Genomic DNA, 23435 nt, shown 5'->3' with positions numbered 1-23435 from the left:
GCCGATTAAATCATTCAGTATTCAGAATATGTGCCTAAATGTGCGTGACATGAAATAAAATGATGTTGAGACACACAAATATACATACAATCATGTCCTCATCCCTTACGGGGTACACAGTGCCAACAGTCTTGCAAAAACTGAATGAGCCAAGTTCAGTTGTACGGCTTTATGATGGAATTGAGATTTAATTAGTGACAGGTTGCTAGCCCATCGCCTTAAAGAAGAATCTCAAGTTTAATAGCTTATACCTTAGTTGGAAAGAGAAATATAACGAAAATAAATACCGAGGAAGCATACATAAAAACTTCTTATTATGAACCGACTTCTAAAAATAGTGTTTTAATTATGGTATTTCTTCTTAAATATTGTAAATCCTATAAACTTTACTAACCTACTTGATTGATTTCGTTCTAACGAATTTTCTTTTGAAGTCTCATTAGAATATAGTGGTTGGCCCTGGATTTTATTTTTCCATTCGTTCGAGTAGGTATTCGCCGGTCAGCCATTCCTCGGAGTCAAGGATTGTTTTGGTGGCCAATTTCTGTGGTCTTGGTTTGTGGTTAAAACGGGTTGTTCATTTACATATTATTATTATATTTAGTTGATCATTATCATCACTACATTTTTTATAAATAAGGTACTGTATACCGTATATGTGTTTTACTCTGATATATAAATGTTCATTTTTTTACTTTGTTTTCAAAAGCTACGCAATTATGTCGCAATTGACGATATTTAATTGGAGTGTCACGGAGGTCAATGGAAAATTCGGTGCTACCACAACGTAAACATGGGCATTTACCTTGTGTGAAAGTTGGTCAAAATAAACAGAGGCAATTCTTCAATTCGAATTCTTTATCGATAACATGATATAATATTATCAAGAGAAAGTATTTATACTCAAATGAGTATAAATAGTATAATAAATAAAAGAAACAGCTGATTGTATTCAAAATTTATTTTATTTTATTTCCTACTTAACGTATAAATACATACGTAGAAATTATTCAACTTTAACAGTTGAATAATTTCTACGTATGCAGTGGTAGATGTTTATGTATCACTTAATTATATTTTCATTTATGCGAAAAGAAAGATTTAATGAAAAATAATGTGTAATAAATAAATATGAAGCAACAACAAAATAAACTGTTTAAACGTAAAAATAGAACAGATGCTGACGTCTTAAGATTTCATTTTGATATTTTTTAAACAATTATGTATTAAGATATGATAGATTTAATGTCTACGGTGAAATTGATATTGAGACTTAAATGAATACCAACTAAGTGCAAATAAAAAGAAACGAATCGGGCTCCCAGCCAATGACGATATTAACGACCACATGAACACATGAACGAACACATGAACAAATAAGACAAAAATCTTCCAAATACAGAACCTAGCAAAACACTATTTATAATTCTTTGTTTGTAGGTTGCGGCATATTACATTTAAATATAACGTGGTTGTCTTACTTAGTAAATCGAAAAATAATAGTAATTTTGAGGAAGTTTATTTTGACATTTTTTTTAAACCATGACCATAACCTCGTATCTGCTATAAATCTATATTAAAAGTATTAGGAATACCTAATTAAGGATAAGTCACCTATTAAACATTAGGTACAATGAGTAAGCTCAATGAAAACTAGATTCGCAGTATAGGTGACCTCAAATGGCTTTGTTTAATTACCGGCATTAATGTAAATAGCATTGATCTAAAGCTTGTCACGGCTGCTCTGGGACTGGCGTCAATAGATACGTTTATGCTTATAGGAAAAAATATTAACACTTAGAATTTAATTATCCAATTGCTTTATAAGTATCTTGGTTTCCCTGAGTACAAAACTGAAAAAATGCATTTAAATGATAACATTAATTGATTAATAATGCCGTGTAGAAAAGAACCATTTTTTATGATTCCCACGGATGATGTAAAAGGCGACTAAGGGATAGGCTTATAAACTTGTACGCGATTGGCTAGCAACCTGTCACTAATTGAATCTCAATTCCATCATAAAGCCGTACAGCTAGCTGAAACGTGGAACTCTTTTTTTAAGACCGTTAAGGCTTTGACTTCCCCGTAAGGCATATAGACGTGATTTTGTGTATGTATGTGTGTATGTTCATGAATTGATTAGGGAGTGGTAAAGAATAAGGATAAAAATAAATCGATGAAGGTGTGCTGAGATAGTTTTTAGAGATTTTATCATTCAAATCGGATAGATCGGATTTATAATAGTAATTTAGCAAAAACAGTACCTACCAGTATTTTTTAAAGTATTTATTTACTATTGGAAAGTTTCTGAGGTGATTCAGAACACTAGCACAGTTTAAAATTTGAGAACGCTCCATTCAAGCACTTGGACCTACTTAGCATTTTGCAAATAGTGGTATATGTGTCTCTGTTGACGTTTCGTATACTTTCGCCAATTTTTGTAGTCGCAAATCCCGTTTAGTTCTTACATTGGTATTAGAAATTTCATTGTCATAAACAAATATTGTCTCAACTTACTATTAAGTTAGGTACCACAATACTTATATTTATTTATGTTATTACATAACATTTTGTTAACTTAATTGAGTAGTTATTTCAAAAGCTCTCCATTTATAATCCATTTATAAATAAAAGGTGTCCATTTATAATCTCGTGTAGCAAACGAACCTTGCGGAAATGTGTATTGTGTGTGTGAAATTAAAACAAGTAGTTTAGTTGGGTTCGAGTTCTAGGTAACTGCATAAGTAAGAACGCTCTTGCTATTCCCAAGACTGATAATAGAAAATGTTAGGGAGGGAAAATGTGGATTGCAAGTCTTTGTGTAATAGATTACTTATCGGTTTTTTATCCTCGCATACAATTCCAATAAATATGCCAATGTAATTAAAGTACTTATTAATTAACAAGAAAATCATTAAACCTGCGGAGGATTTTTCTTTATAATAAGGGACTTAAATAATTATCGAGCATAAACGCGATTACTGTCTGTCCCAGATCAACTCTGCAGAATGTGAACCGACCACTGCGCCGGCGCCTTCCGTCGTGCGTCGCGGTTTTTTCATCGAGTTAACACTAAAATATGTACCCATGAGACCAAGTTGATAATTATAAAAATACATTGATGAGTAACGTAAACATTTAATTAATTTTAATTAAATTTTTCAATACTTTAATATATATTTTTATTTTGAATTCTACTAGAGAATAAAAGGTACGAGTAGAATTAGCTAGAAAAGTGTCGCGAATTTCAATGATTTTTCTATATTATAAAATGAATTTTAAGTATATTTTTAACCTTTCAGATATTTTCATAAAAGGAAATAAAAAAATGTTTACTCTCTCATGCATACACAAATTGATTAATCAGCTGATCGGTCTTAGTATCGGTTTTTGTGGAAACCAACTAAGTTTTATACAAATATGTTGTAAAAAAATTCTGAATAAACAAAAATTCAACCTGTGAATTAAATAGTTTGTAATATTTTTTGTTTCAACTGTAACCAGAAGAATGAACAGTCGTGACAATTTTATATAATAAACATAGTTCACCGAGAATCGATGTAGTGGGAAAAATCATAAATTACATACGAATAAATCTGCATTAAATTGCAATAATATGCCTTTACGCACGACTTTTGTACTTCGCCGTTACCTTAATATCAAAGCAATACATAATAATTACTTATAAGTCAGGGATTAAAAATATTAAGGGCAGGCCGTTGTTCCAGGGTACGTGACCACACTGTGATGTTCACCTTGAAATCTTGCGTGATGATATGATCATTATAGCACTATGAAATTATGATTGATGAGGTAACTTGAACTTAGTTTTTAGCACTGTATGAATGAAATTTATGCTTCTACGACGTTTTTCTTTTTGGAGATTCAGTTTACCTTTCGACGACATACGATAAATTTATTGCTAATTTCATCATCAATTCTTTATTCAACTGAAGCGAAATGTATAACTTATAACTTTTGTATTTTTATAAATGTTATCTCAAATTAATAAATAAAAATTATTAACGTTATTGCTTGGGGTAGTTTAAATTTTGGCCCGGCTGCTTAGCTTGAAAATATTATCAGTATATTTGAGTTAAAAAAAAATATAAATTCTTGTCTCACTATATGGGTAAATTCCATAGTACAAAAACATTTGAAGGTTTTGATATAATGGCGTTTTAAGAGGTCACCAGGCATATAAATAGCAATCAACGGTAATTGTTTATTTATCATATATTTTTGGTTAGTACTGTGATCACAAAAAAATTCCGAAGGGTTTACCAAAATAATTTACGGAATATTTATTTTTCGTAAAGGACTGATGTAATCAAAAAGCTAAACAAAAATATATATACGAATATAAACTATATGTATTCATTAAATGGTTTTAGGTATACCCAACAATGGCAATAGGGCTCTATTATCAAGACTCCACTATAGCAAGATGGTGTATGTAATAAAAAAAAAAATTAAATGTAAGTATAAAAATACCATATGTACATACGACCTAATTTTTAATTTTAAAATAAATTAAATAGTCAAGTTTTATAGTAAAGCTCCTTTGCTTTTCCATTCATTTGTGTCTTAACAAAAACCGCAGATTTAAAGTATCTTGTTTGAATTAGAAATGTGCCATTAATATTTATTGAAGTCCGGATCGTTTTGGTATGCATTATACTAGGTATTGTACGAGATTAAAATACCAGATTTCATACTTATTTGATTGGACTTATATCAAGTCTCATGTTTTATTTATCTTGAGCCTTTGGCATAGCATTAAGCACAATGTTGGTAGTTGTTGCAAGTTTCTCAAGCGACTGCTATTTATGTAAGATTCATGTACATTTATAAATTTTTGGATATTGGTTATAACCTTGCGCAAGCTAAGGTCAAAGTCTGTAAATTTATAAAGCAAGTTTGGAGACGAGTGCTAAGTGACACACTTGCAATATTTTATTTAAAATGGACATTGTTTCAAGAACTTACTTTTCAAGGCGATCACCGAGTTTATCAGAGAGATGGCTGTCTTTAGGCTTGGTGAGATCGGCGTCGTAGAGATCCCGTTTGAATCCTCTCCAGAAAGTCGGCATCATCCAGAAGAACCATGTTCGCGACAGAAAGTTTGCCCGTAAGTAATTGTTACTTTTCTTTTCGCGATTCTTTGGCGGTATTTTGATTGGATCGCTGGGGTCTTTATTTCCACTAACCATTTTGATTATAAAAATTAACTATTGTATTAAAAAACAGTTGCTGATACTATCAGTTCAATATAAAAACCACACAGTAAATTAATAGAATCGTTTAATCGACATTTTTGTCGGTAAAAATGCGCGCACGCGCAAGGCGCCTAGCAGCTGCTACACGTAGTGAGCGCTAACCTCTCTCTGACTAACTGAGTGTTCACATCAACAGGGCAACATGTAATATTACTGAGTATTTTGCTGCGTCTAGGCTACTCATAAGCGTCTTGGGATCATTTTCATGAAAATGATTCTCACATTAGAAGGATAGATACTGCGAGTTTCGTTATTTTCAAATATCTTAATAAATTTTGTATGATATGAGTTTTGCAACTCAAATGTTTTTTTTTTTTTTCAATAAGCTTTTAAGAAATTGTAACTAACCAATCTTTACTTAAAAGATATTGCAGAAAAATCGAAAGGGATTAGTTAAGAATTACGTAATTGAGAATTTAAAAAATTTTCTCCGTCTGTACTCACTTTATGTAGAAAATCGGGGCAATAGTCCCGATTTGAATGCAACTTTCACAGATACTCGTATATATTTGGCTTGGTCCTATTTATAAACTAATATATAAAAATTCTCCCCCACCCCACAGAAGGTCAGCTTTTTTACATTGAGGTTGTCCGTGAACTATTACAATCAACAGCTACCTGGTTATGAATATTTTTCGAATTTCATAATCCGGTTTTAATAAAATTTCTACTTAATCTCAATTTCTTTAAAAAAAATTGTCGTACGAGTAAGTACGTTTCCTTTAAACAAAACGAAAACTGAGTATTTTATATTTCAAGAGAAATCGTAAATGTTTAACCTATTACTAAACGAGCTACACCTATATAACATTCTCTGGGGGCTACAGAAACTGTAGACCAGGTTATACCAGGACTGGTTATTTTTAGCCGACGCTAGCTGGCTTGTAAGGGAGTGGAGTGACGACTATGATAAATATTGCAAATGCTAACAGATTAAGCGCCGCTTGGTCGTTAACAATAACGACTTGGTGCAGCATCTAAAGCTTTCTTGATGATTGTAGTGTTGTTAAACCACTTTTTCACTGCTCAGTCTAGTCGTAGTCGGTCGTTTTTTGACGCCAGCACTATTTATAAAATGATTTTTCCCATGGCATTTATCAACTGGTCGAGTAGTATTAGCCATGTTATAACAATTGATTAATATTGATGCTTACTTATCTTTTTTTTCAATGAGAATATCATTGTCTCATGTAGAATCCTTACAGTATAGGTGTCAATGTCGTTTGTTACCTGTTATGTTAGTTTTTAGGAATCATAAAAAATATGATGGCAGTCTTCAAGTCTATAACTACTTTAAAATCATCTTAAACTATATAAAAACACGTCCCGTGTTTGTTAAGTTTGATATAGTCAAATTAAAATGAATTCTAAGAATCGTCCTTTACAAACATACTAATCAAATACTCATAACTCAATAGTAGGTTCTCTAGAAATCAAGCAACTCTTAAATCAATAATTCTCTAAAATTTAAGCACCGAATATGCTTTTCTAACATGAAATGCATTTTAATATTGAAGCAGTTTTTATTATAAAACTAAAAATCTTATTATATTTCTGTTTTTCGCTGCAAAAACAGTGAGACTGTTAAGCGAATAGAACGTCACTATAAATGCTCTATCTGGTAAAAAAATACACGTTAAAACTGTGGTGGTATCATTTCCTTTAGTACATTAGGGTACGAGGTCACGAATGTGCACGAGAAGACCGAATTCTTTTCCCGTCATGTGTTCAGCGTGTATGCCGTCTGCTATTGCTGTAATAGATTGGTATGAACGTGTTCCGGTAGCAGTAATCTTTGTATTGACTTGTATTGTAGTGTGCACTGGGGTCATCAGTCTGGCGGCAACAATGCGGCGGCACAGTGTCAATACACCTCTATTGACAGCCTGTGATGTGATGGCCGATCGTTTATCAAATATCTTCGGTTTTCTCATGGCCGTCAATCAGTGTGGTTATCTTTTAAAAAAAAGAAGATGCTAACAGATTGACGAAATTAACGCACAGCCCAAACCGCTGTGTGTAGAGCTTTGAAATTAGGCATTTACGTTTTTTTTTAATGGTCTACGGGTTCACGGACAGGATTTTTCGGAATTCTCGCGGGAAGGGAAATTAACGGTATTTTTACTTTTAGCTCACGTACTCAAGTAATTTTATAGGACTCACAAAATGTTGGTCGAATATATTGAAGCGTATCGAGCGTAGAAGATCAATCAGCGAAAGATTACAATAAAGCTTAGTTTGGTTGGTATATATATTTTACAATAATTTTTCTTTATTCATCTCTTAAAATTAATTTTACAAGTATCTATTAACCCACATCAATAAATGTGTGCATTACTTAGGTAATTGTTTATAAAGAAAGTGAAGAAGAAGTGCTAATTCTTAAAAACCACAGGGATAATGGTTAATGGTTAAAGTTTCTCGGGTCCTATTTATCAGAAAAAAAAACTAAATCTTTATCTATCTTTCTCACTAGGTTCCTGATTTATTATATTAGTACTTAGAAAATTTGAATAAAAAAAGTAAATTATTGCTGTTTACAATTGAAGACAGACCTTGTGAAGGTATTTTATTGAAAAACTTATCTTAATGCTGAATGTAAAAGTATTCAGAATTAATATTACTTTAGTAATCTTTCAAAACGTTTCTTCATATTTCAGGCCCCTACGTAAAGCTAGGGATACTGTAATCAATATACATTTTGATGACTGTTACCCATATTATTTGTAATTATAAAGTAATAAACAGCCGTGATCCATGCAAGGACCAATATAACATAACCCAAGAGCAAAAAGTTTAAACATAGCAAACACCAAAAAGGTAAGTACTATAGTAACATGAAAGAGGAAAAACTAGATAAAATAATTTTCTGAAATCAGAAATCAGGATATTGCTGACATTGTCAAAATTTTTTGTCCGTAATGTTATTGTATTACACATAGGTTTAAATTATCAATAAATAGTTATCACAATACTTTAAACAAAATTTATTCATGTTTTTTCTTCATATGTGGAATAATGTCTATGTGTTTAAAAACTGGTATAGTTTTTCGGTGGTATACTAAATAGGATTCTACTACTCTGCAGGATGAACACGGTATATGCATCCAAATAAAGTATTACAAACAATATGTTAATATTATATTTAAAAACTTTATCTACTACTTTCTTTCAGTCTAGTGATTATTAACTCTGTCTATCCCGTATCATTATTCCCGTTCATTTATTTGCAGAAAAAAGATGGCGATGCACAGGTGGGGGACATTAGAATTGCCTCCATGGTGGGAACTGAAGCGTCCATGAATACACTGATACTTTGGAATATATCCAAAGCTCTTCAACGAAACCCTCTTCTTGATTTAAAGGTAAAGAATACATATTAACAAAACAGTCATGTTTTGATAATATGTACTTTCATAAGTACTCACTTTGATATTTTATTTTTATAGAAAATGCATCCAAATTATGCTGCGCTTTCAATACAATTTTAGAATAAGCTAATATCAAATGATTATCGTTGATTAGATAAGTGTTTACACGCAGTGACTCTGCACTTGATGAATGTTCCTATTCCCTTAGTCGCCATAAATGACATCATTGGGAGAGAGACTGAGTGGTCCAATCCTAAAATGCCGGGAACCACACGGCACAAAGGTATCTCTGTGTGCTCTATTTTTTTGTATTATTAGTAGAACGTCATTTATTTTTTGTACAGGCAGCTATAAAAGACGCCCACGATCGTCTGGACAACACTCGTGACGTGAACAAGATCATCACTCAGTCTCCGGAAGAGCGGCATCTTGCTTGCGCCTTCTTGGCTTGGCAAGAACTTGGACACTCCACCGCTGATAGTCTTTATCGGTATTCTTTTCATTTAAATTTTAATGCTGCATCGTGCACTCGTAGAGCTAATAGTACAAGAAGTGCGACACTTAGCTTGGCTTTAGTCTGACATCAGTTTTCAATCTGACGGTGTTTCCCTCGGTACCCACTGAGAGAAAGACCGTCAGGTTGAAAACACTGACTATTATAGTACTTTAAATAAAGTTACGTAGAAGATATCTGTCATTCTCTGGAAATTACGTTAAACAAACCACATTGCTAAAAAAAATTAAACTTTGCTTTAAAATAGAGTGAAGTCTGAATGTCTAAGCTGTTTATATTTTACACCATTCTATTACCCGTGGCCTTATTACTTTCTTGGGAGCCTGAATAGTGTTTCTAACAAAACTTTGCTTTTGTGTGTAAGATACATACATACATACATACATACATATAGTCACGTCTAAATCCCTTGCGGGGTAGACATAGCCAACAGTCTTGAAAAGACTGAATGGCCACGTTCAGTTATTTGGCTTATTGATAGAATTGAGATTCAAATAGTGACAGGTTGCTAGCCCATCGCCTAAAGAAGAATCCCAACTTTGTAAGTCTATCCCTTAGTCGCCTTTTACGACATCCATGGGAAAGGGATGGAGTGGTCCTATTCTTTTTTTCATTGGTGCCGAGAATCACACAGCACATGTGTGTAAGGTGTTATCATTATATACGTGAGAACTAAATTTATAAAGTCAAATCAAAATAAATTCAAATTATTGGCCAGTAAGAGGATGTAGTCTTATCTTTCTACTGGCAAACAAAGGGAAAGAGACGTATTTATGTCGTGTCTACTACTTAGATAAAATATCCATGCTTGTTTACTTTTATATAGATTTATTGAAGAAAAATTGGATGATCATGAGCGTGCCGAGTGTGAAAAAATTACACAAAATGCAAAAATAAAAATAATAAGTCCTGCAGACGAATCTGAAAATGATAAATCTGTGAATTATCTAAAAAGTAAACACTTAGAATGTACACATAAATCTAATCAAGACTCAAAATCTATTCCAATAAGATGCATTAAAAAAATTTACGGTGACTCGAAGTCTAATTTGGAAACACGTACGCAAAAATCACAAGTGAATAATGATAATTTTACTCATTTAGAATGCATTCATGTGGGTCATAAAGAATCAAAGTCTGGCCAAGCGATGCGGTCTCATTTGAGCAATAAAGAGTCAAAACCTTCGGTAAATTGTACACATGAAACCGAAAATGCTAAGAAAGGTGAAAGTAAATCCTCTTATCATGTTCACAATGTTTTAAATAATGAAGGTACAATTGCTCACGATTCTAGTTTTTGCATTTTCAACGATCCTGATGGTAAAGAAGGATATTGTAGCGTTTCGAAGTGTCCATTTATCACAGCTGCATGCTCGAATAGTCCAATATATAGACGAGTAAGTGTAGACAATTGTAATGATTGCGAAAATTATGATAATTTTGACACTGGTTCGCTAAAAGGGCCCGTAGTAACGTTGCCTCCAGAGACGAAAGTAGTGATGAGGTTTGATAATCAATCAACATGTGGTCGACATCAGGGAAAGAAACCTAGAGAGGCAGAGAAAAATGTTATGAAAAAGATTGATGCAGTAAGTAACATTTTTTTGACTACAAACATGTTTTAACTAAGATGACTAAGTGAATTAAGTTATCTGAGTTCGGTTATGAAAAGCGAAATAATATATACTTTTTGTATGTAGTCAAAATATATTTGCTCCAAAGATTCAACTTTTGAACAAAATATGTAGAACAGATTCTATGTAGTCATAGTTACTAGTATATCTATGATTTGATTATAGGAAATCACCCAAAATTGTACTGCTGAAATATACCAAATATAATATTGTAGGCCTGTTGTATGGATTCTGCTTGTGCGGAGCGCCTGATGGAACTGGATAAGGCTACCACAGAGCTGCGTAACCGTGCAGCCAAGCTGGCACGGCGGGAGGCAGAAAGGGCCGAACTGTTGGAGCGGGCGGAGGCGGCGTGGAAGGACCTGGAGCTGGGTTACCAGCGCCGGTTGGCCCTTGCCGAGGAGAAAGAGTATGACATTGCTAAACAGGTGACGGTTTGTTATATAAGCTTTATAAAATTTAATATGCTTATCAAACATTATTAACGTAAGTAAAACTAAAACACTGGTATTTGAAATGGAGAAAGAAATGACAGCATGTAATATTTTGATTGAAGGGGAAAAAGTTGACAAGTGAAAGAGTTTGTATATCAGGATCAAAGTTTACATCAGATGGCAAGTGTGATAGTGATATTGAAAGGAGAGTGAACGCGGGCAACATGGTGAAGCTTTGCATGCCTTTATGAGCTGTCAGAAACTATCCAAAAAGACTCGACTGGCTGGGCATAGGGGCATGTTGGTCCCGACATTAATGTATGGGAGTGAAAGTTGGGTATGGCAAAAGAAGCACGAAAGCAGAATAAATGCAGTGGAAATGAGAGCTTTAAGGAGTATGATGGGTGTGAAATTGAGTGACCGGATAAGGAACAGCGTGATAAGGGAATGTTGTGATGTGAAAGAAGATGTAGTACAGCAATAGAAAAGGGTATATTAAGATGGTTTGGTCATGTGGAAAGGATGAATGAAAGCAGGTTGACTAAGCAGATATACAATGAGAGTGTGGAGGGAAAGGTCGGAGTGGGAAGAACTAGACGAACGTATATTGATCAAATTAAGGACGTTCTGGTAAAGGGTCAGGTCAAGAGTACCCGAAACCGCCGAGCTTGTATGAAGAGAGTTATGAATGTGGATGAAACGAAGGAAGTGTGCAGAGATCGGGGCAAGTGGAAAGAGGTAGTCTCTGCTTACCTCTCCGGGAAAGAGGTGTGATATTATGTATGTATGTATCTAACATTATTCTTTGTTAGATAGGCATATTAAATTTCAAACAGTGCGACGACATTGTATCGTTGAATACTTTTTGATTTCTGTTTCTGCTAAATTTGTCTAATGAAGCTGTAAACTCCCTTGTTATCATCATTATTCACGATTTCGTTTGTGTGGCAATCGAAGCTGAAAATTATCTGTAGGTATGTCATGTTTTGACTTGACATGGAAATCTTCAGCTATCTAAGAACTTTTTTCCTTTTATTCAGTTAATGAACTATTGGGTTACGAATTCTTAAGGAAGTCCGTCTCCAAATTTTAATAGAATATATCTTTTTATAGACAAAGAAACTAATAGAAAATCGTAACAGCTACAAGGTCGTCTGTTTGAATCTGGCAAAAGTGCTCAAAGAGAGAGGGGAGGCGACTGAGAAAGATCGCCAGAATTTGGTGCAAGTGGAGAAGGAGATGTGTGGATTGGCCTGTGTCCGAATGCGGCTGAGCGAGGAAGCCGCCCGCAGCGATGCCGTCGTCACCGAGCAGCACATCAAGGTCGCACAGTTGGATAGAGATCTTCAAGTAAGTTACTGCAATAGCTTTATAAAGGTAATTATTTTTTGTCTGTGCTTTATAATGTGGTAAAAGAGCTAAAAGAGGGGGATGGCGACGGAGTTTTTTTTTTCAGCTGGTTAAAGTTCAAAAAGTTGTTCTATCTAGCCTGCGTTCTTCTGCTGTTGCAAGTTATATTATGTTGCTTGTTTAGTTATATTGAGTGGAGGCATTCCGTAATATATTATAAAGAAAGACAACAATGTAAATTACAGCAATACCCACGCCTTTTTATACCTTCTCTAAGTACCTATATTTAAATAAGTTTGTCAAAAGCATTTACTGATAAACTGTTTAAGAACCACTAGGTATTTTTAACATTATTAGTGACGAGTTGTTAGCCCTTCACCAAAAAATAATGTAAATTTTTATGATTGTGAACTGAGGTTACATTTTTTTTCACCCTGAAACCTCGCAGAGTAATAAAATAATGTATACATAGATTGATGATTCATGCTTTTGATATAGATTACATTATTTTCTTTGACGCACATATTGACTCTGACCAATTCTTTGAAGTCATATTTATAATGGAAAGGTAAATATAATTGGCCAGTTATATAATGTTAGTAAATAAGTATATCCTTTTCGAGAAGTTTAGTTTTGTATATTATTATCACCTTGTTGCTAAAAGCGTATGGTTATGTTTTGCTTATTTTTGACGTTAGAATGATTAAATTGAAAGTGAATTGCGGGAATATAACAAGGACAAGCTATAACAAGTATATATATATATTTTTTCGAAATTAAAATAACACAAAAAAACTGAAAAAATCACTTACATACAACCAAAAGCTATGTGTCAGATGCGCCACCTAAGAAGTATAATAAAAAATATACAATATACATATATGCTATAAAAATAATTAGTAAGTCTGCTAACTTTTGTATAGTTTTTGTAGTGGTGACAAAATTGAAATCGATGAATAAATTACAAGTTCTATATGGCAAAAATTAAAACAAATTTTCAAGAACCAGATTAGTCAGGAGCTTAGGTCAGTTTGTAGACAAAAAGTCATACTATGTGTAACCAACAAGCTTAAAAGTCAACGTGAATTAGATACTTTGCAGTTTTATTTTAATCTTTTGTTTTAAGTATTTATGGAACATACTGACAGTAGACTGCTGGGATATCAACACCCAGCTCAAACTAGAGAGGTCGAGATATTTGAAATTTGGCATTTTATTTATGTGGTATAATTTACCCCAAATCCTAAAAAGAGTATTCCCCGAAATTCCTATGGTAATGGTTATTAACAAGACTTCTCGTTTTACCCGGCCGTACTTTATTTTCGAACATGACTTATCTCGAAGAATTTCGTGGACTAACTTTATATGCCTTGTATATTTTATACTTACATAATGCGTTTTTTCCTCTAGTTTAAAGAAGAGCAGACCCGCAGAAAGCTTGTAGTGATTCAAGGTGAAGTGGACTCAGTGCGCGCGCTCACTGTAGAGGTGGAGCGAGCCTTACGCGCTGAGCTGGCCGCGCTCCGGGAACAGGTGGAGACTGTCTCCAAACAGTTGCTTAAGGAGGACAACGACAATATTAAGATTAAGGCCGAGGTATCTGTACTGTTTCTTTATAAATTATAAGAAAAGGCTCGCAGAAAACTATAGGTATAATGATAATTCAAGTCGTGGTGATTCGAACTTTGTAATGATACAAAATTTGATTAATGGAGCAATTCCTTTTAAGGATTAGTTTTATTTTATATTTATAAGTGGATTTATTAGTGGTTAGGATTAGTTTTTTTTACATATTTTAAAGTGATGCAATAATCTTATGCTAAATTATTCCTTATCCACAGGGGGTAAGTTGATTGATCTAAATGAACTCTCTGTTATCAAAATGAACGCTTAGACTGAACAGAATCTCTCTAGGTCTCTTGAACACGCATTGAAGGCGCGTTTCTGTCTGCAAAAAATACGAAATAAATCATTTACTTTTTATTTGATTGTATACGTTTGTTTTGTAGTTTGGAGTTCAACTTTTTTTGAATAAATTTTAAAACTTTAAAGCAGAAAGTAAGTAAGTAATTGCTTTATTATTCAATAAAGGAGCACAAATATAAAACCGTAGAAAGGCGGACTTATCCCTAACTGAGCCAACTTGAAATTTAGCGGAGTGCATACAAAATTGAGGCAAGGGTGAACAACAGGTCATTTACTACATATGGTAACTTAAGACGTAAATTATAAATTAATGAATAACAAATATAAATAAAGTAAAATATATAAACATACATGTATTTATTAATAACTTATACAAGACTCGAGAAAGAATTTATTAAGATTATTTTTTAAGGAATAAGAAGAAGCAGTACTTTCAGATTATACAGTTATAAGTATTTGTATTCTAGCTCGAAAGTTTAAGAAGTGAAAAATTGGGCTTGGTCGAAGACTTAGAAGGTTGTCAGGGTTCCTGTGACCTGCGCATGCAGAAGAAGATGGATGAGCTGAAGAAGGCCAAGGAAAGACTTGCTGCACTCAAAGACAAGGTTATGGAGTGCAAGTGCAAGATACCAATAGACGCCGCTGTCACCGCTAAGAGGACGCCGTCTCTTGCGGCCCTCTGTACTTGTTCACCTGAAGACAAATTATTGGTATGTTTGATTGTCTATTGTAAAATAAAGTAAACAAAAATCACTGTCGAGTAACTTGCTCACAGTTTTTTAATAGGAGAACGTTCTCGAGAAGGTGCCGTTTAAAAACCCATGCTTTGAACTAGGAGCGAAAAAATGTAAAATTGGCAAAAATTGCCAATTTCTGGATCGCGGCGGTCCTGTTCATATACTGGGACAAACACTAGAAGGCTGATCAACAAGGAAAATAATTGTACTGATTATTTTTTTGAAAAATACTGATGAGTGAAACTAATTAATAATAGATACATAATGCCAACCTTTATTGTATTTTAATCATAGAATTGGGTTTAAAATAAGACTGTAGTACTGTAAGTGGTAAGTACTGGCCAATTTGAGTTCGCAACTGATGGTTTCATTATTCCATCTCAATTCTTAGATTTATTTGAAAGCTTTGCGATACATCATTCGTATAGTTTAAAGTATAATATGTCATTTCTATCATACTGTACAAAACTGATTTCTATGGCTTTAAAATAAATTTTGCCCATACAGTCATGAAACGTGAATCACGATTACATTTATCTCAAAATTTATAATTTGATAAAAATTGGCTGCTTATCATAAAGTACGTAATTATGTGCTGATGCGCAATGATAATAAATAATTCGCATAAACGCTGATATTTGATGACTTGCGTTTAAGGAGTCTTGTTCCTGTACTTCCCTACGGAGCCAATTGCTGTCGAATTTATTGTCGGATCTCTTTGGAGGGTTACAAGCAGAGCTAGGAGATGTTGCAATACAAATGCCGTGCCAGTACTTGAAGTGTTTGGAAGACAAACACAATTGGGACAAAGGAAGTTTAGTTAAAAGCAACCTCCGCAGTTACTTCTCCAAACTCTTGATTGGAGAACTGGATATTGCTATAGCTACCGCTATTGAAAAATATCATGCCAAAGTAAGTACTTATTTATGAATTCATGTGAAAATTTATATTTGACAAAATGTAAAATATAGGAGGGTATTTTACATTTTGTCAAATATAAATTTTGTTAAAAGTAGCCATTAGTGAATCTGATAAATAATAAAATGACACGTTCCAAATGTAGTAGCTATCTAGACCTTTTAAAACTGTCAAACAACAGGCGCGTTTCTTGCCGTATAAAACGCGAATACACTATTTTCAGCGTAGAATTTCGTACTAATAATTAATCACAACAATGTATTATCTTGTCAACATTTCTATTCTAAGTTTGGATAATTGTAAAGTTTACGTTATTGAAGAAAATGGTGCAGTGCATCGCTTATCAAAAGATTAAATTAAAAGGGAATGAAGTATTTCTTAAGTACTTATTGTATTGCATGGTGCAAATTGCATTGCATAATAAAAACATATTTTTTTGTACGTTTATAAATAAAATTTACATTTTTTTTTCTCCTGGCGTTTGCTCTTTTCCCCAAGAGATATGGAAGGGAACCTAACCCGTATTGGATCTTGGTTATACATCTAGTTGAATGTACATAATTTCCCACAAAGAATTTCCTCAGCCTCTATAAGCTCTCAAACAAATGTACCCTATAACACAGAAAAAAGTCTTTGGTACGTGGTCGAATAAAGATATAAAATGATGAATGAATTAATATATTTGTGAATTATTCAGTGGGTTGGTATTTCGTGTGTGGACACAATGAGATCGATTCCGGATACTGACACTGCCAATACGGAGGGCTGGCAAGAACGAGCCATTGAACGTCGGGCTCAGAAGCTTGCCAACAAGTTGGCCGAGCAATTATTCCAGGAGAGAGCAGACAAACTTGTTGAACGCGCAAAAGATGCTGTTAAATCAGGCCCACCCCCTTGCGACTGCAAACAGGAGACAGGTATGTTTTGATTTGTTTTATGCAACTGTTTTTAACAATAACTAAACTGATTTCTTGATTTTTAAAATCTTTCGTCACGAAAACTTCAATTTCCAAAGATGATAAACTGGATGTTTGTTTTTTCAAAAATTAGGTATGAATATTAAAATACAGGGTGGACCAAAAGTTCGTTTATATTTAAAATGATGATTAAAAAAAAACTAATGATAGTATAATAAAATAGTTTATTGTTTTAGATAGTACACAAAAGGGGAATTTATTTCTTAAAGATCACATCATCCATATGCAGTCCTTCATTATTCTGGCATTGCTGCAATCTAGAGCGGAAATTTTCGACAACAGCTCTACATGTTTTTGTTGAAATGTTTTGGATTTCCTTGCGAATACAATCCTTTAATTCGTCAAGAGTTACTGGGTTGGTATCGTAAACTTTAGCCTTAAGATATCCCCAAAGAAAAAAATTCATTGGGGATAGATCCGGGCTACGAGGCGGCCAGTTAATGTCCCCTCTTTTCGATATCAATTTTGGGCCAAAAATGTCACGAGCTGCCCTTAACGAATCATTACATGTATGACAAGTGGCTCCATCTTGCTGAAACCATGAGCGTTGATTGAAACCAACAAAATCCTGCAGCGCTGGAGCAAAAAAAGTTTTTTAACATGGTAATATACCGCTGGGAATTCACCGTAACTGCATGTCCTCTTGAGTCTTCAAAAAAGTAAGGACCAATAATGCCTCTTGCTGATAAAGCAGCCCATACCGTGACTTTGGGTGAATGAAGGGGTTTTTGATGTTTTAATCTAGGATTGGTGTCACTCCAATAACGACAATTATGTCTATTCACATGCCCATTTAGGTGGAAATGTGCCTCGTCTGAGAAAAAAATGTTTGTAAAGCTGGTGAACCGCTCTATCATTTCGTTTGCAAAATGCAACCTGGTGGCATGGTCTAGAGGTCTTAACTCCTGCACCATTTGGATTTTATAGGGATGAAGATGTAAATCTTTCTTGAGAATACGGTTTAATGATGTTCTTGGCACGTTAAGGACAGCAGACCGCTTTCGAGTTGAAAGTCCAGGTTGGTCACGAACAGACGATTTTACTCGCTCCACGTTTTCTGGATCCCTCGAGGTTCTAGGCCGACCAGATCGAGGTAAATCCATTGTTGAACCCGTCTTCTCAAACTTGAGCACCCATTTTTTAATTAACACAACTGATGGAGCGTGATTTTTGTGTCGTATCTTGTAATAATTGCAAAACTTTCGTTGAGCTAAGACCGCAGAATCGTTGTTTCGATAGTACTCGTGTACACAATACGCACGTTGACTACCGCTGAACGACGCCATGGTACTAAATTCCCATTGGCCGGTCTTGCAATGCGTAACCCCTCTACCTCCCTCCGCCGCTACTTCTAGACGCGGCACCCGATACAAATGTTAACAGACTTTTGGTCCACCCTGTATATTGGATGGAGGCACTTGACACATGATGATGTTTTACTCTTATGGTGCAATAGAGTTTTATCTATTTATGTTTTTCGTTTAAAATTAAAATTATATTCTCATTGTTCATCAAAATTATTTTCAGCTGTATTTCCATGTTTTGTAAACCAACCTACACTCAACAACGGACGATTTATTGATAAAGATGGACCGATATCTACATATTGGCGGAAGACTTATAAAGACGTTACGCAGCTCCGAGTTCAAATAGAAGATTTAAAGAAGGTACATTTAATAAACTCTAAAGAGATATATATACACACGAGATCTACAATAGACTCTACAATAACTTAAAATTCAGTAACTTGTAGGTGCACATACATACATATATAAAATCATGCCTCTTTCCCGGAGGGGTAGGCAGAGACTACCTCTTCCCACTTGCCACGATCTCTGCATACTTCCTTCGCTTCATCCACATTCATAACTCTCTCCATGCAAGCTCGGCGGTTTCGGTTTCATAATTATGTTTAATGATGTAACCTAATTATGTGCATTTATTTTTTGTCTTATACAAACGACTTGTCTACGAAATAATGTTTTGAGATTTGTTGTAATGTATTGTTGCTTGTAGGAATCTTTGAAAAAAGAAGATTTGAAAATAATGGAGGAAAAGATTTTTCAAATCGTCCAACGTCCATCGGTATGTATGTTTAAACATTCAACTGTATGTTGCATCATTTAACTATAAGTGTAACCAAACCATAACAAGCTGACAAATCTGCAGTCAAGCTTAATTTTATTAGTATAGGTCCTCTATAGGCCGCAAAAGTCAAACTTGATGTAATTTTTAATATTTTAAAAACGACTGTTGTTTGTTTTCCATATTTCCGAGAGTTACTTTATTTATTAATACAACCATGAATAATATTTATATAGAAATCAAACTCTGAAACACAGTCAAATAGCTTTACTTTTAATCATGATTTTGAATTCTTCACTATCAACTCAGATTAAGAGCTTATAAAGGGAATATATTTACGAATCGTTATTGTATTTTAGGAGTATAAATCACCAATGGTGACTAAAGAAATCAAGCCGAATGAATCAAATAATATTGAATGTACTAGTAATAAGGAGACTAAATCTCTGAATCGGACAGTAAATACAGAAACAGTATCAAAGCATCCAGCACAGCTTTCAAAACATGCATCAATTAGAAAAAAGAACGTGGAAGTTAATAGTCTTACAAAAAAAAACCCAAGAAAAGTTTTAAATGAACAAACAGATCGTTTTAATAAACATCTTAAAAAACTTGGCCCAGTACAGGCTTTTGCTGTCAATACCTGTTTTTGCGGAAATCAAAATCCAATATCTAAATTAGCAGGTGAAGACATACCTTTACATAAATCAAGCGCTGACAACGAAGACAAAGCTTTACATAAGCAATCCAGAACTATGTCCAATCAAATTTCAAGTCCAAAACCATTGAGCGTAGAAATAGAAACAAACTTCGATAAGAATAAGACGCATAAATCATGTACAAGTGGTTGTATTTGTTTCCATAAAATACCATCTAACACATCAATAGATAAACTTTTTGAAAAACTAACCGAATGGAAAAGTAATTTAATAGCTACTTCAGGATTGCCTGATAGCAAGAGTAAGTTAACGACGACTCTGGATACAAATAAAACCCAACAAAAAGATTACGAGTTTAATAAATCAGAACGTGGAATTCAACCGAATTTAGTATATCATGTTAGCCGTACAAAATTTATTTCTGACATAAGTAAAAATACATCAACAGATGTTAATACAAATTTGCTTACAAACGCAACAGAATCAGAATATATGGGTGCGATTAATTTGGAAAAAAGTAATGATCAATGTAAGTGTACTAGTACAAAGCAACAAAAAATAAATAAAAAAGAGGACAATTCAAGCTCACTTTTCAAATGTATCAATTCAGAATCCTGTGAATGTAAAAAATCTTCAGGTAAAAGAACCGATATATTAAATCCTGACAAGAAAAAATCCAGACTGGAATCATCAAAGAGATACGGTTATATCAATGATTCGTTACTAAAAATGAAAACAAATGTTTCAAGCAACAATGAGAATCAACGACTCTCAGAAAATGACAATAAAGTTGACCATAAAACTGAAACTGCTATTAATCAAATCGTGAAATCATCTGATTTATTTCCTAGTGACTGTGATTACTATGTTAAACTTTTGGGTGTTACTCTGGCTAACATTAGCTCTCAGAAGGTTTTTGATGACAAAAATAGTATTTCGAACAGAAAACATAAAACTGAGTTACCATCAATTAGTAACTTACAAACCTTCAACGATTCTTTAAAAAATGGTTCTCATGGAAATGAGCAGCTCAATGTTCAGTCTTGTCAATGTCATGTAGAGTTTGACCAATTTAAAAATTATATGGAAAATAATTTCAAAAAACAACGAGGTGATCATTTAACAAGCGATAAAAAACTTGATGTCCCAAGTTTTAAAGAGGTTTCTCTAAATAATGAACTACCTTGTATTTGTTGTAATAGTGGTACTAAGATTGAATCGAAAGAATTAGAAGTTAATACTTTTTATTTGCTAGAAGAATATTTACGGAGCAAATTAGAAGAATTAAAACATTCTTGCTGTAAATTTTCAATTTTACCTTTTGATGAAGAAGAAAAGTTATTTTCTACTATACTACAACGAGTTAAACATATTATTTCTACTAGTACAAATGAAATATCATGTAATTGCAAAGAAGGAAAGCATTCAAATGGAAATTGGAATCGAGCAAATACATTATTACAAGAATATCTAAAAACTAAAATTAAAAGAGTCCAATGTTTGTGTGGAAATGACAATCAAAAGCAAGATTGTATCTTGCCAAAAGTTTTGGATGAAATATATAGCCTGATAGAGAAAGATTTTCAACGTCTTAAAAATGTTTGCAAGAGTCAAGATGTAGCTAGAAAGAATAAAATGAATGAGGTACGTAAAGACGAGGTACCAGAAAAGGATATAAATGATGAACTAAACAAACATGAGATTAAAATTTCCTTTGATACAAATCTCACAAATGATATTGAAAAATTGACAAAATCTAATTCGAATAAGTCAATTATACTCAAGCAAAGTATGTCAGCTCAAGTACCTCTTAATTTGGGAATGGCTACAAAATCATGTGATGCTATGGAAAAAGAAACAAAAAACGTCCAAACATCAGAATCGATGAAGAGTGTCACAGAAAGGGGTTACAATTCTGTGGAAATAGATAGTTGCAATTGTAATTCTAAAATGAGTACTTTTGGAACACCAGAAGTTTTAGTTAATCACCATATTTATAAAGTTAAAAATAATGGATTTTCAAATTATTCTAAGAATAATGATAATAATATTGCAGAGCGAAACAAAGTCGAACATAATGAAAAATCATCTTGTCCATATATAGGCTATACTGTGGATTGTTCATGTAAATGTGCTCTTGGTACTTGTACATGTATAAAGTCAACAGTTATGAGAAATAATAACCAAATTACCAACTTGTGGAATGATTTGACTAAAGACCATAAACAATCTAAAAATTATACTTATATTATGAACAATGTATCAAAAAAACACAAAAACCGACCTGCTAATAATAAATTACATGAAAACTCTATTTCACATAGAAACCAAAGATCAAAGAATATTGAAAGCAATTTCTTTGATGAAGGCGAAGAAATAGTTCTTAAATCTTCGAATAGAAATATAATGGTTTCAAATAATTCTGCAAATACTTCAAATAGTAATTTACACATCTGCGACAACAAATTGGAAGTTGAAAAAGATGACATTTGTGAATGTCGTGTAAAGCCAATTCTGAAGAGTAATATTCGAAGTGAATCTCATTTATCTTACCCTACAAATATGCACAAAACACAATCATTAAGCTGTGATTGTAATTTAGTTCCTGTATGTCATGTAAAAATGTTGGTGGACAATATAGAAAATAAATTTTTTCACTCGAAATGTACTTGTGACTCGTTAAATGCAAGAGTTTGTCCTGTACATTCAAAAAGTCTTTACTGATAATTTTCGCTAGTATGATAACTCACTCTAGGGTCACGAATAAATTTAACTGAGACATGTTATACATATATAGATAATACCTGTTTTTCTGATAACTTATATTTTATTGTTTGAACACATACCTGATGTTTATGTAAAATTCTTTTTATAAAATTATTATTTATTGATTTATTGAAATAAATTTATTAAAAAGTTTCATTCTACTTAACCAAATTCCCCGAATTTTCTACTTTTAATGGTTTTATTTTATAAGTTAACCGATGCTTTTATAATGAGAGATCGAGGAAGCCACACACATTCCTAGAAGTTAAATTATAATCCAAATTACGTTTGATTATTATCTTTAATTTTTACTCGTCAGGGAGGACACCACCAGGACCAGAAAAAAATATTGAGACAACTAAGTCATTTCACAAAATTCTATCTATCTATTTTAAAAAGATATCACTGACTTTTTGACTCAATTATCAACATACCTACAACCCAAATGCTGGGTTTAAAGATTTGCATTTTGGTCTAGGGGTGCACTAAGAGTGGACTTCCCGAAATCCGAATGTCAATTAGCGGGATATGTCGTTTAACACAGTATTATTGTTTTATTGAGATTAAGTTTACATTAAGAACAAAAATTTGTACAACCCCAACGATGACTGATTTTTACCGAATATTTTCATTATCTCTCCTTGGCCATTTGAAACTATACTGCTTAGGGATATAAAAAGGCCAAACTCGATGTTTTAAGTACTAGACTCGTTTCATAATAGTACTAAATATAGGTATAAAAGCTACACTCTTTGAGCATAGCCGCTGCTTTAATGGTAAAT

General features: G+C 33.3%; 2 protein-coding genes across 3 annotated transcripts in view; one reads left to right on the top strand and one right to left on the bottom strand.

Annotated features, from left to right (window-relative positions):
* The window catches only part of LOC106138676 (ATP-binding cassette subfamily C member 4), a 40613-nt gene extending 35214 nt beyond the window's left edge, over positions 1–5399 (bottom strand). For both annotated transcript variants that reach the window (XM_013339891.2, XM_060954595.1), the window contains exon 1: positions 4993–5399. In XM_013339891.2, coding sequence (XP_013195345.2) covers positions 4993–5216 — 224 coding nt within the window. In that variant the 5' untranslated portion in view covers positions 5217–5399. The remainder of the gene's footprint in view (positions 1–4992) is intronic.
* A 2911-nt stretch (positions 5400–8310) lies between these two features.
* LOC106138635 (uncharacterized) lies at positions 8311–22730 on the top strand. The gene is made up of 13 exons (XM_060954723.1): positions 8311–8379; positions 8516–8647; positions 8998–9143; positions 9994–10756; positions 11017–11229; positions 12349–12585; positions 13996–14181; positions 14979–15221; positions 15906–16160; positions 16864–17083; positions 18671–18810; positions 19160–19228; positions 19588–22730. Exons 1-13 carry the CDS (start codon positions 8371–8373, stop codon positions 22609–22611), a joined length of 5637 nt encoding a protein of 1878 aa, XP_060810706.1. The 5' UTR covers positions 8311–8370; the 3' UTR covers positions 22612–22730.
* Positions 22731–23435: the final 705 nt, after the last annotated feature.

This window comes from Amyelois transitella, chromosome 4 (assembly GCF_032362555.1).
Source record: "Amyelois transitella isolate CPQ chromosome 4, ilAmyTran1.1, whole genome shotgun sequence".
In the NCBI taxonomy this organism is placed as follows: Eukaryota; Metazoa; Arthropoda; class Insecta; order Lepidoptera; family Pyralidae; genus Amyelois; species Amyelois transitella.
Note: the sequence above shows the minus strand (reverse complement) of the source record. Positions and strands in the feature narration are given on the sequence as shown.